Source organism: Amblyomma americanum, chromosome 6, assembly GCF_052857255.1.
Source record: "Amblyomma americanum isolate KBUSLIRL-KWMA chromosome 6, ASM5285725v1, whole genome shotgun sequence".
Taxonomy (NCBI): Eukaryota; Metazoa; Arthropoda; class Arachnida; order Ixodida; family Ixodidae; genus Amblyomma; species Amblyomma americanum.
The window spans coordinates 48,361,900-48,374,760 of record NC_135502.1 but is presented as its reverse complement, the minus strand read 5'-3'; the positions used below and the strand labels follow the sequence as shown (position 1 = coordinate 48,374,760).

General features: G+C 45.0%; 1 protein-coding gene across 7 annotated transcripts in view; it reads right to left on the bottom strand.

Moving 5' to 3' along the window:
* The window catches only part of Stat92E (Signal transducer and transcription activator Stat92E), a 177,660-nt gene that overhangs the window by 74,114 nt on the left and 90,685 nt on the right, over window positions 1–12,861 (bottom strand). For all 7 annotated transcript variants that reach the window (XM_077669357.1, XM_077669355.1, XM_077669354.1 and 4 more), the window contains exons 2-6: window positions 7,370–7,706; window positions 4,832–5,011; window positions 4,238–4,453; window positions 1,478–1,629; window positions 361–522 (exon numbers count right to left, since the gene is read on the bottom strand). In XM_077669357.1, coding sequence (XP_077525483.1) covers window positions 361–522; window positions 1,478–1,629; window positions 4,238–4,453; window positions 4,832–5,011; window positions 7,370–7,645 — 986 coding nt within the window. In that variant the 5' untranslated portion in view covers window positions 7,646–7,706. The remainder of the gene's footprint in view (window positions 1–360; window positions 523–1,477; window positions 1,630–4,237; window positions 4,454–4,831; window positions 5,012–7,369; window positions 7,707–12,861) is intronic.

The following is a 12,861-nucleotide window of genomic DNA, read 5'->3' as shown; positions in this document are numbered from 1 at the left end:
AGTAATATGGCTTAAAATGCATGCGTTTGGACCGGGACTGGAAGAAATTTCGAATAAAGCAATATTTCAAGTAAAGTGATTTCGTTATAACGAGGAATTACTGTATTTCGAAGAACACTTGCACAACCATAGCCAAATAAGAAGTCCTTATTTCGTTACAGTGCCATGCTGGATGCAGCATTCCTGCTAGAAACTCCCACCACATCATGATTCTTCTCACTTCAAACAATTTGAAAGACTATAACTGTATGTACTCAGTCTTGCCACACTAATGGAGTGAGTAGTAAACTCCCTCAGGGGAAACTCTGAACGGCCATTATTAGCATGCTGCATGCTACAGAATGCTTCTCTGCTGCTCACCTGGTGACGAGGGAGGAAAGTAGGTTGGTGACCTGGGCGTTGAGGGAAGTGAAGCGGTCTCCAATAGCGCTGGCTGTACCTATGGGTACCTGCACTGCCAGGTGCTCAACCCGCTTGATCTGCTGTCGGTTTTGCCAGATCAGCTCTGCCAGCGCTTCGCACCTGCAATTGAAGAAACAGAGGCTTGACTGGCACTGCCATTCCGTCATCCACATTGCTTGGCCGCTGTACCCAAAAACACAGCTAAGAACACTTGAAAGTACTTCCTCCTATCCTCAGGATGCATTCTTCTTCTGGAGTGAATGTGAAAATGGTTATCCCGACAGTTTATGCCATACAAGCAATAGAGGTGGAGCACGAGCATTAGTTTTTCTTTAACTACAGCAGAATCTCAAAGATATAAACACGGCTGATACGAATTGGTAAAATTCCTCGCTCGGAGTGCATTGTGTACAAACAGCAGAATTTCGGATGTTCCGAACCCTCTCCAGCGCCACTACAGATGATAAGAATATGCAAGCCGCAACCACACCCTCGAGCACTAAGCACACTGTCCATACATCACCCACGCCATGGTCGCTAGCTGTGCGGTCTCCACCACGAGCAGTGAGCAGTGGTGTGCGGCCCGCACATCGCTGATGTCGCAATCGCCAGTTGCGCTGTACATGCTGCGAGTAGTGAGCTGGGGCTGCGCGGTCACAAATAAATCCTGTCAGCCATAAACCGATCTATGTGAATGCATTTCCCCAGCTGGTCGAAATTATTCTGGAGCCCTCCACTTCAGCACCTTTTTGTCTATTTCCTCTTTCACTCTCACCTCCCTCCCTTCCCTAGCTGTGGGGTTGAGGTGTCAACTGAGAAGTGACACAGTTACTGCGCCATTTCCCTGCCTCAAAAACCACTCATTAATTTTTCCTATGCTTCTGCATATGGATTTTGTTCGCTTTGGATGATATGAAATTATGGATATGAATTTTTTTGCCACCCTGTAAGATTCATATTATAGATGCTATACTGTATTCACTTCACACATTTTGCTATCTGATAGGACATTGTGAGGACAGGCACTCATATCACAAAGGAAAAAATAAAACAAAAAAAAGCCACAGACACTCACCACTCTTGTATCTGGTCAAGGTTGTTTTCGAAGGGAGTGCCGTTACCACCGAGCTGCTGGGCGCGCTTCCACTTGATGAGTTCGTCGTCCAGCACTTGAGTCTGCAGTGCGCTCAGCTGCATCGCTGTCTCGTGCTGTTTGTCTGCAAAATGCTGGAAACACACAAGTAGCATGGGAAGGTTTTCTTTACAAATACTGCACAGCAATTTCAGAGACACGAAGAGCGAATGAGTCTCTAATACCAAGAAAGTACTGCAAAAATACAACTGAACGCTAGTAATTTTGATATCTAACGTTCAGATTTATTTTTGTACAGTCGAGCCCACATATAACGGCTCCACTTAAGACGAACTTTCGCTTATAACGAACGAGACCTGCACGACCGTCAAAATATACATTGTTTCAATGACACAAAATCACACGTATAACGAATATCATTAAGCCCTGCTGATCAGTTACAGCAAACGGACGGCGTAAACCCGGCGCTGTGATGCGAGATAACCTGCCCCCGACCCCTGTGTGCTCCTGACGTGCGGCATGTTTTCTTGAGCCTCATCGCAGACGAACTTCCCAACCAGTTTCGTGCCGCTCTCGAGCGTGCTACCCTTTCCCCACCGACGCGCCTTCCAAGATTGCTGTCCCGCCCCTCCTCGCACCTCCGCTCCCCTCTCCTCACTCTCTTGCAATTCCGCGCGTGGCCTCCGCGATCAACCGCGCCACTGCCAGTGCCGATTGCGGAGGCCACACTCCGTGAAGCAGGCCTTCCATGGGAGCCAAGAGGTGGCTTCACTGACGCTCACAGATGCCTCTCATTGGTCTCTCCGTTGGCGCTGTGCATCTGTATTGTTAGCTTGATTGGCTTGATTGCCGCCTGTGCACGTTGTATGTCTACCCCGTCGCGCGCTTTTGTCACTCTTGTTGCGGTGCGTCTCTGACTCTGGTTGTAATTCGGGATGGCGAACGGGAACACTGTGCCCATTTCCATTGTACTATTCAGCAGTAGAGATGATGAAAGCGGCCTGGGCGGAGGTGACTGCCACTGGCGAGCGTAACTGCTTCTGCAAAGCCGGCTTCGTCGACAAAGTGTCTGATGCCAAGCCTGATGCTTCGGAAGATGAACAGCCCGGCGGCGATTTGTGGCAGTGCGTCGTCGACTCCGACATGGAGGGGTCATGATATTGGTTAGAATGATTTTATTTCTGTCGGTAACGACGCCGACACCGTGGAACCATGCACGGACGAGGGCATTATTTTTTAAGTGCGGGAAGAGGAATCAGGTGAGGATGAAACTTCGAAGCCAGCACCCATAAGTGCACCTGTAGCAATGGGCTACATAGAGAGCCTCAGACAACTTGTCTAGCCAAGAGCCTCGGCGATAGCACGCTTCTGTTTTAAATAAATTGGAAACCTCCCTCATCGGATCTGCGCTGCAAAAGCAGATGTCTATCACAGACTTTTTCACAAAGAAAAAATTTTGTGTTTTGACAAACAACTGTCTTTAAAGCTGTGGTCCACTTACTACGAACTTCGGGATATAACGAACAGACGTCATGTGACGCTCATGTTCATTATAAGCGGGCTCGACTGTAACAAACAGCTACAATACTGCTGGACTGGCACAAGAGGCAACGAGCAGGATGTAGATCTGGCTTGCACTGAAAATTGTTATAGGACGCAATCACCTCACATGCCACTCACAATTTCACTAACGGTGCTTTGGACAATACTGTCCTCAAATGTGGACACAATCAGTTACTGTTGACCATACTACACTGCACCAACACAAGCAGTTGGGAAAAACATTTCTCTCACTTTTCAACTAGTGCTGATCATTTGCACTGAGATAATTGGATAATGCTGCAGAAACTTATCGATAACATGGCAGCGCCAGCGTCAACTGATGCAAGAGCCCCTCGCTTTGTATCGATTCAGCTACCAAGCACATGTCAAGTTACACATTTGCGTAGGTATGAAACAAGAGTGACATGATATGTTCGGTGTTGTGAAAAATCTTTTACAAAGTAATTTCTCCCGGCCTTCTTAAAAACCTACCATTACCTGTAGGCCTGGCTTCCGGATTGCACAACTCGCTGAATAGAAGCCAGCACGAAAATCTAGACCACTGCTGCTGCTGCTGCTAGTTATCTGAATTTAGCCTAAAAACAAACATAACGGCACTAAAGAATGTCCCTTACAATATTCATTAAACCATCTTCACTAAACCAACAAGGTGAACATGCTTTGATCAAACTTAGGCGTTCGTTCAACAGAAATGTTTGCTACTTTAAGTATGCTAAACTGCAACAATTTCACATGAAATGATAGGAAAACCTCCAGGGATTACCGAAACGTTCGTTATCCGGAGATTTTTGTTTAACCGAAATTCACACTGAAGTGAGAATGTACGCATTATCCCTAAAAGAATTTTCACGAATCTATAATAATAATAATTGGTTTTTTGGGGAAAGGAAATGGCGCAGTATCTGTCTCAGCAGTATCTGTCTCATATATCGTGAACCGCGGTTAGGGAAGGGATAAGGGAGGGAGTGAAAGAAGAAAGGAAGAAGGAGGTGCCGTAGTGGAGGGGTAGTGGAGGGCTCCGGAATAATTTCGACCACCTGGGGATCTTTAACATACACTGACATCGCACAGCACACGGGCGCCTTAGCGTTTTTCCTCCATAAAAATGCAGCCGCCGCGGTCGGCTGCGTTTTTAACGAATCTTCAAAAGAGTGTTATTTGATAAAGCCCAACACTCACGCTGCGCATCTCGCGTAGCTCGTTGACCCGCTGCCGGATGGCCTGCTCCATGGCCTTGGTCTCGTTGTGCATCTTGTTGAGCAGCTCGACGTTGGCCTGGCTACCAGTCTGCGTCGACAGCTGCTGGTAGTGGGCCTGCAGTTTCTGGCACTCCTGGTACTGGATCACAAAGGACTCCTGACTCTGGATCATGCGCCGCAGCTCGTCCTCCGTCTCCTGCACATCAGACCACGCACAGGGGGCACATCAGACCCCGCAACCACAGCCGCAGCCAATGAGCAAGCGCATGTCAAGACATGTCCACACTGACCACCCAGTTGGTTGGCATGGCAACCTACTGTAAAATGACCCTCTTGTGCAAGCTACGACTTCAAAGGAGCACAATTTTTTGGAATAATTTGTGGGCACTAAATCTAACAAGATGGGCAGGAAAGGTCTTCGAACAAGCATGTCGTCACCCCTGCTAGCTGCACACAAGTCTTGTAGCAAGCCGACCTCAACAACAGCAACAGCATGCCCAGGGCAGACACGATGAGATGTTTCATCGCCTTCTCAACAATTCCTACTCAGCTTCCCAGGACACGATGCCCTCACCTGTGTGCGCCTGCGCAGCTTGTCCAACTGCTGGGCAATCTCCGTGTGCGGGTCGTGGGGGTTTGGCATATGAGCGGCCAGCCGGTGGCAGTTCTCTGCCTGCTGGATGATGCGCATCTCTGTGGCCAGGCAGTTCTTGATCACCCTGATCAGAGCACCCGGGTTGTGCCCATAGTTTTGCTGTACAAGACAAGAGAAAAAGAAGAATGAGGAAATTCAAATTATTTTCCTTTTAAAAAAAAATGTGAGGCTGTTCAAAACAAATCAACGCACAGCTGTAACAGGAAGGAGGCAAGGCAAATACACTTAGCTTCTGACAAAATTCGGTTTTATTTTTCATCTTCTTGTACGACCAATCGCAATGGACATGTTACACAAGGAGTAACAAATACAATACCGTATTTATCCGAACACGGAACAAAGATTGTAATTGCGAATTGCTTTTGCCTGTGTGGAGCAGAAAAATATGATTAAAATGGTTCAATAATTCTGAGTCAATTATTACCCAACGGGTGACACTTCACTTCTACAGCCAGTAAAAAATCTCCCGTTACATTAGAGTACATATTGTATGTACACCAATCTGTCAGTGTAATAGAATCATTAAAGGAACCATGCAAAGAATTCAAAGTCACTTGTAACTGTTTTCTATGTTTAGAAATGATGCTAATGAGCATTCACACCAAGTATAAGTCATCGGAATGGAGCCGGCAATCTATTATAAATTTAAAAAAAGCGTGTTTTTTAAAATTCGCGGGCCGATTGGGGTGCTCGTAGTGACCGATTTTGGAACTAAAATCGTGGAAGAAAGACGTCACAATACCAATGACGTCGCCAGGCCACCACACGCTGTCATTCGCTGGAGCCACGGCAGCCACGACGTCACGGGCACACTTCCGGTAGCCGTGAAAATCGTCTGCTCGTGCCGCCGCGCGGCCCTCTCGGGCAAGCACGGGCCAGGGCATTTCCTTCGCACATATGGTTTCAATTTTCCTCTGCCGCCTCCTTCTATCGGGAGTTCCGGAGCTACTCGCCCGGCTCTTCGTGGGAATGCATAGGGCTCGATGCCCATCGCGGCTGTAAGAGCGAGCAGTTGCGCCTCGAGGTCCGGGTTTATTACTGCTAACTACAACAGACGACAAGCAAGAAACCCGACGCGCGCCGCAATCCAGGAAGGCGAAGAGAGACCGGACATATGCCGCCACGCCGCCGACGCTGCTGCTGGGGAGCTAGGAGCGACAGCCGGAAGTTGCAAAGCGAACGTCATCTGATGACGTATTCAAAGGCGGGGCCTAGTCCCGTACCTGTTTTCTTTATTTTGTCTGGCGCCCTGCGTGTACGAGTTGAGGGGAGAGAGGAGGAGCGTAATTTTTAATCGTCTATATCTTCGTTGTTATTGATGCTAGCTTAAAAATTCTTGTGTTGGGGTGACAAGTGATGAAATGCCTATCTCTCGCCTACTTTACGTAATCTCAATTAATTTATTGCATAGTCCCTTTAAAGCCCTCAATATCAGGAAGCAAAATGTTTGCTTAGCAAGATTCACACAGCTCCTTAGCTGCTTTTGTGCCTCGGTAATTACCAAGTCGCACTGGACGACCAAGACTAATGGAGAGCAGCAACTCTAAGATGAGTCAAAGCATGAACCTCAAGCCATCACCTTTTCCTACGCGGCAATGACAAAATTCACAAAGTTACATAAAATCAAGTCAATTTGCAATTCCTCGACCTTCATAACTAAGAGAGGGGCTCAGAGGTGAATCAGTGAACCAGGATTTTTTGCTAAAAGCTACCCCCTTTTGAAAGGTTTGAACTCCCAAATTTTCTGCGCCACATGAGGATACCATATAGGGCATGTGAGACAATCACATACACTGCGTACTGCATTAAGCACACAAGCTGATTTGCCATTACACAGCTGTTCCTGTGTTTTGCTCCCTACAATTTACACCTGTGTAAAAACGAACACTTAAGAGCAAACACACACACAGCAGAAGAAAACAGCATAGCATATGAGAAATGCCAATGTATGCCTGCTTAATCAGTATTTTTCAAAATTTGTCTCATGCAAATGGCAACTAATAAGCTGAACACAATCCGATTCTATGTGTCCTATTACAGATTCAATTTGTTATCACTGGTTGTCTGCACTTTATCCTGTAAAAAATTGTAGCAACTTCATATTAACTTCAGGTGCATTTTTAACGAATCCTGTTAATTAGTGCCTACGCTGTTTGTTTTTTATAACAGCACGACTGTCATGTGGCATGAACATGATCAGAGGTTCTCAAACTCAGTTCTACGAGGAACTAAAAAGACTAATCACTCAGAGCAGACTGCTTTAATAAACAGCCCATCAATATTAATCAAATTTAGGCATTTTCTGAGGGGCCATGCACCTAAATGCTTCAATTCTGCGCGTACATTAAGCAGGAAGGGAAAGAGACCAAGACACATGGGCTTTATTGGTGAGTTTTGAAATCCAGTGGGTTATGACTTAAGCCCCTGAACAACAAGAATAATACAATGACAAAATACCTTAAATGAGTTGACAGCCTCAAGAAGCTTGAGGCGCATGACAAAGTTTTCCTCGGCAGAGGCCTTCCGCTGCAGCTCCTCGAGCAGCGAGCTCACCAGTGCCGGCGCATACATTTCGAAAGAAGGGTTCTCGGAGTCCAAATCCTGCCAGGGTTTGTCCTCGATCCAGGCAGCCAGGGCACAGCGAACCTCCATGGGGAAGTGCTCCCCATAGGCCAGCTGACACTGACGTAGAAGCTCCCCTGGGAGCTCCTGTAGCCGGTCCCACAGCGCCATACCTGCTCCTGCGGTCGCCACCAGTCACAGGCGCCCCTTGGTGGGTGACTACACCACCACTCTGCAAGGAGCAGGTGAAGCAAGATGAGCACAACACAGCACATCATAGCCGTTATGACAAATCATGATTGGTGTGCAATGTACAACTCTACCATGAAGGCTATGTGCACCTAATCAATGCTGCACAGCAAGTGGTGAAAGGACTGGAAGAATGTTTTCGGAAAAATTTCAACTGAGCAAAATATGCACCTGTAGTCCAATGTTTATGGAATGCAACATTAGCGAAAAAATTCCAATTCCATCGCAGTCTTGGCACATCGCTTTGAATACATACGTGCCCCTTTAATAATAAGGGTGCAAATTACAAAATGCATCATTAAATTTCAAGCAATGCTTCCTCGATGCAAAGTAATTAAATTTTGTTGCCAAAGTTGTCTTCCATAAACTTACGATGACTGCTGTACAAAGCAAGTCATCAATAAACCAGATGTCTATGCAGGGTCCCTGCCCATGCATTTCATTTGTAAGGTGCAAACATAAGTAAACCAATCCTTTCCTTTTTTCCTTCAGAGGTAGCAATAATTCTGATTTTTGTGTTGTATCCGATGGCACTGACAAGGTAAAATTGAAGTTACCTAGTAGGCCTCACCCCTCGTAAATAAGAGGTTCAATGCAAGAGATTAAGCCACAAAGGACGCATACGCAGATGGTCCTAAAAACCATTTCTTCACTGCTTACTTCCATATTACGTCATGGTCCATTACTCACACTTTGTGCTCATACACTGCCCTCGACCTGGCACTAACGGGTGCATATCCTGATAAGTGTTGTTCAATGCAGACCCTAGGTATCCTTCAGCTCCACAAGGGCACAGATTGCATTATCAACAGATAAAGTATACTGAACGCACGTATATTGCATTATCAACAAATAAAGTATACTGAAGGCACGATTAGTGGACTGGCATGTGGACTGGAACCATTTTCTGCTCTTTCAAATCAACACTTACTTCCTTGTGTTCTCCTCTTGGTTACAAAAAGCTTCAGCTAGCAAGCCGAGTAACAGCAACGAAAACCACTCGCTTGCCTTGAAGTTTAACAAAAGGTAAAATATCTTCACAAAAACTTGTGTGTAGAATTTTTTTTGCCAAGAGCTTGTAAAAACAGAAGATACTTTGCAGTGCTACGGTAACTCTCCTCTAAACTGTCTCCTCTAAAGCTATCGCTACAAAAAATGTGCTAGACTGCCTGGTGGATTGAGTGCCTATTGCAAGCCAGCTACAAAAACCGGAGGGGACACTTAAGATCCACGTTAAGGGTATGACGTGACAGTGTTAATGGGTTGATGCCCATATATACGAAACAGGTCACTCTACTTTACATACATAGATTGCTTGGAGTCCTCACACCACTTTCGGTGCAGTGGTGCAGCGGTTAAGCGATGTGCCACTGCCCCAGCAGGTGGCTGTTTCAAACACAGCCACCGGAGCGGCTTGTGAGACCCAGGTTGCTCTTCCCAAGCAATCTCTCGCGACCAATCATTAATTTAACTGCCACCTGCCAAGGTGAGCAGTTTACAATAATGTCACAAGGTCACATGACCCAGGTTGCCCACCTAGGTTGTTTCTTTGGAGGGTGTTTTGCTCACATTGCTGCTGCTGGTTGTATTAAAAAGTCTATCCTTTCAGCATCGACCCTGGTATGTTTTGGAGGCTAAACAGCATAAGTTACAGCTGTAAGGGTTGTGGTTTAAACATCTTTTGTTATTGACCATGACTGTCAGTACGAACATTAAAGAGAACCCAACTTTTCCGAGTGCCCCAGACTGCAATTAAAAAAGCAAATGTGCATGCTTAAAAATGCATTCCACAACTTTAGTACAAATTCTTAACAGTTCCAAGATAACACTGAGCATATATGTTATATGCCTTAATTTCCTAGGCCAGGGCACCAAGTATTTGCATCAAAGTAGCAAAGTATTTAAATCATCCTCATCATGCAAATACTGCCAACTGGAAAGGGAAGGAAAAAAGAACTCCTGGCAAAGCTGCTACGAGAGTTCACACCCTAACACATCCCATCTTCTGCTATGAAAGTTCACTGCCTAACATCCAATCTTTTGAAGGCAAATATCAAAATAGGGGATTTTTGCAGAGTATAAAAGCGCATATTGCCATCAAAACATACGATTAGATTGAATACACCCTACCGCACACATTGAGTTCAGTAATACAGTAGGACAACATATGTGCCCTACACAGTGCAGGGCATCAGAACACTGTACCTGTCAAATGACCACTAGATTTGAATAGCTGCTGTCAAATGGATCTTTCTTTATGTGCAAAACTACGCACAAAGTTAGCACTGTTGCTTTTATAGCTGCTAACATGCTAACAACATTCACAGTTTGAGAGGACCATTAATAAAGAAAAGGCCAATACCTAGAAGAAAACTGCCCCAAATACCATGGCAAAGGAGATAACAGGGAAGAGCACACACAGAAACTATAGAGATCGACAAGGAGACAGCGGATTACAACAATGGGCATGGGCACACGCCTTTCTCTGTTGACATTGCGGACTGCTATCAGCCACGAGGCCCAGAACTCGTGAGTTGGCACAGCGCCAGGTGCAGACTCCGAAACATGCGCAGTGACAAAGCATGCTCTAACGATGCACAGGCCACTGTGCACCCAAACGCCTCCTCAAGAAATCCAACGCACATCATGTTATGGCTTTGGCACAAAGTCCTTGTGCATTTTGCAGGTTTGATGAGTAAATTGGCAGAAATGCAAGCAAAATTTTCAGAAAAACCGTGAAGAATCTCCCTGCCTTTCAATCCGCTGTGCATGTGCTAACGAGGTAACTATATGCAAGCAGTGCAGCCTTCATTGTTTCCTTTCCCTGCTGACCATGACTACTACAGAAAAGATGAATTTGTTTCAAGCTCTACTTATTCTATCCTCCTTTGCAGAGGGATGACACCCTGAGTAATGTCTGGTACAAGATCAAAAGCTCAAAACCACCTGCATTCCCAGTTCGGGTGTCTCTCAATGCATTCAGAATCTGCATGCCAGCTCCCCCTCAACGACACAACCCTTTCTTGGATTCTCTTTCTTAAATGTCCCACAGCTTGTCTAGAGTCCCAAGAATTCTATCTTGTTTGCTGAAGGCCTCTGCTGCTGCATCCTTTGCAACCCCTCCAATTAAAAGAGTTCCAAGCATCACTGAAAGCAAGTTTCACATAAAAAATAATGACCCCTCCTCCCCACCCCAATTTTTTTTTCTTTCCAAGCCTCCAGGAATTATGTGCCAGAAAGCAACTACAAATACATCAACTGAAAGGCACAGCTCATGTTTTATGCTCGCCACTTGCCTTTTAGGAAAACTAACCAAAGCGCTATTGCAATTTGTTGCTGCATTTCCTGTTGGACAATGCTCCGGTCGTAACGGACCCCTATAGACTGCAGTAACAAGCAGCTCCTTGGAATTACTTAACCTACTCAGATAACCTACAAGCAGCCAGCCCGAATTGAATTTAAAAAGAAATACCCTCAACATCCGACCACGATGGCTCAGTGACAGTGGTATTGTTCCTGAGCAATGCGTTTGCTGGTTCAATTTGTGCCTGCAATAAATGGAGGTGAAATGCAAGGACATCCATATGCCACGATTTTAGCGCATGCTTAAGAACTCTGAGCGAGAAATCAGTCAGAAGGTTATCACTACAGCATTCCTCATAACTTGGATGCAGCTACGACGTGTCAGAAAGAAAAACAAATAAATGTCCTATAGCATGCTGCATATTAAATTAAAATGGTTTTTGCATGACAACTCAATTACGCTAAATAAAGAAAAACAAATAAGCTGTGACTGCAAAATACAGTACCACATTCAACAATATAAGAACTTATTGTCAACCGAACCTCCTACTGCTTATGCAACAGCCATCCATGATGCCAAAGCACTGAATTGAAAAAAAAAAAAAAGATCTACACCAATATTTCATAACTATAACAACTTCTTTAATATGTGACAAAGTGTCATCAGCTATCAGTGTGCATGTGAATGTATGTTCGAATTTCTGAATATTTCCAGTTTTCCCCCCCCATCAAGCTTGTACCTGCTGATGAATTCTCAGCCTGCCTACTTTCACAGACTTCCCCACATCTCCCACAATCCAGGGATAGGTTGACTTATTAGGTAGCTGTTTTTTTTTTTTGTCTTAAAACAGAATTCCTTCTAACACCAAGGCCAATGGATATCCAGTGGGTAAACACAGGAATGGTTTCAATTTCGCCACGATTCTACAGAATGAACGGCAAAACAGCGTGTCACATGCACGAAGAACATGAATATTTTTTTTTTAAACCGTTTTACAGGTTTCGCATCCGTAAAGCATAATGTTGAGCTAGTTGGCACAGTGCTATGCCATCTCCTGCCTATCTCATCTGCTGCCCCATACTTTGTGCTGTTCTGTTTTGAGACTGCACATGTTGCGGCAGTAGGCAGGCCAGCTGTGGCATGTGAAGCCACTTACAGTACCTTGCATCAATCAGGCTGTACTAAATTTTTCTACAAGTAAAAGCGTTATGGGACACAGATCTGCAGTTGCAGATGCTAGTGCCCGGATCTGACCGATATTGCTGAACATGACAGCTTTCTTCAGGATAAGCATAAAAAAAAAAAGAAAAGCAGCAAAGGTACGAAAAAATTACATGTGCCCAGGTAAAGCCCAAGAGAGCAGAGAACAGGTCAACGGCTACCAGCAGCAGACGTGGCAGTTCGGATGGGACTAGCAAGACAGCTGGGAGCTATACAGCACAAGCATTTTTGTGTTGCAGTAAATATACAATGAATGTACTTTAAGAATATTTTTCGATATCTGTCTGTATAACCAATGCAACAATGATATGTGCATACAGAAACAAGTGGTGATGCCTTAGTAGGGTAAGTCCCCACAAGTGAAAGTCGTGTTTATATTACGAGTATATTTTAAGAAATATAACTAGCCTATAGTTGAAACATACTCAGGCCTGCACTATACATTTACATATTGGAGGTAGAGTGATTATGATATCAAGAACCTGGTGTATGAATTTAGCTAAGACAGAAGTACATATGTAAGACAGCTACTTGCAAGACAACAGACTGGTTCTTTACTATCAAGATTGCAAATCAGATTTGTATTGTGAGAACAAGATCACTTCAAGCCAGC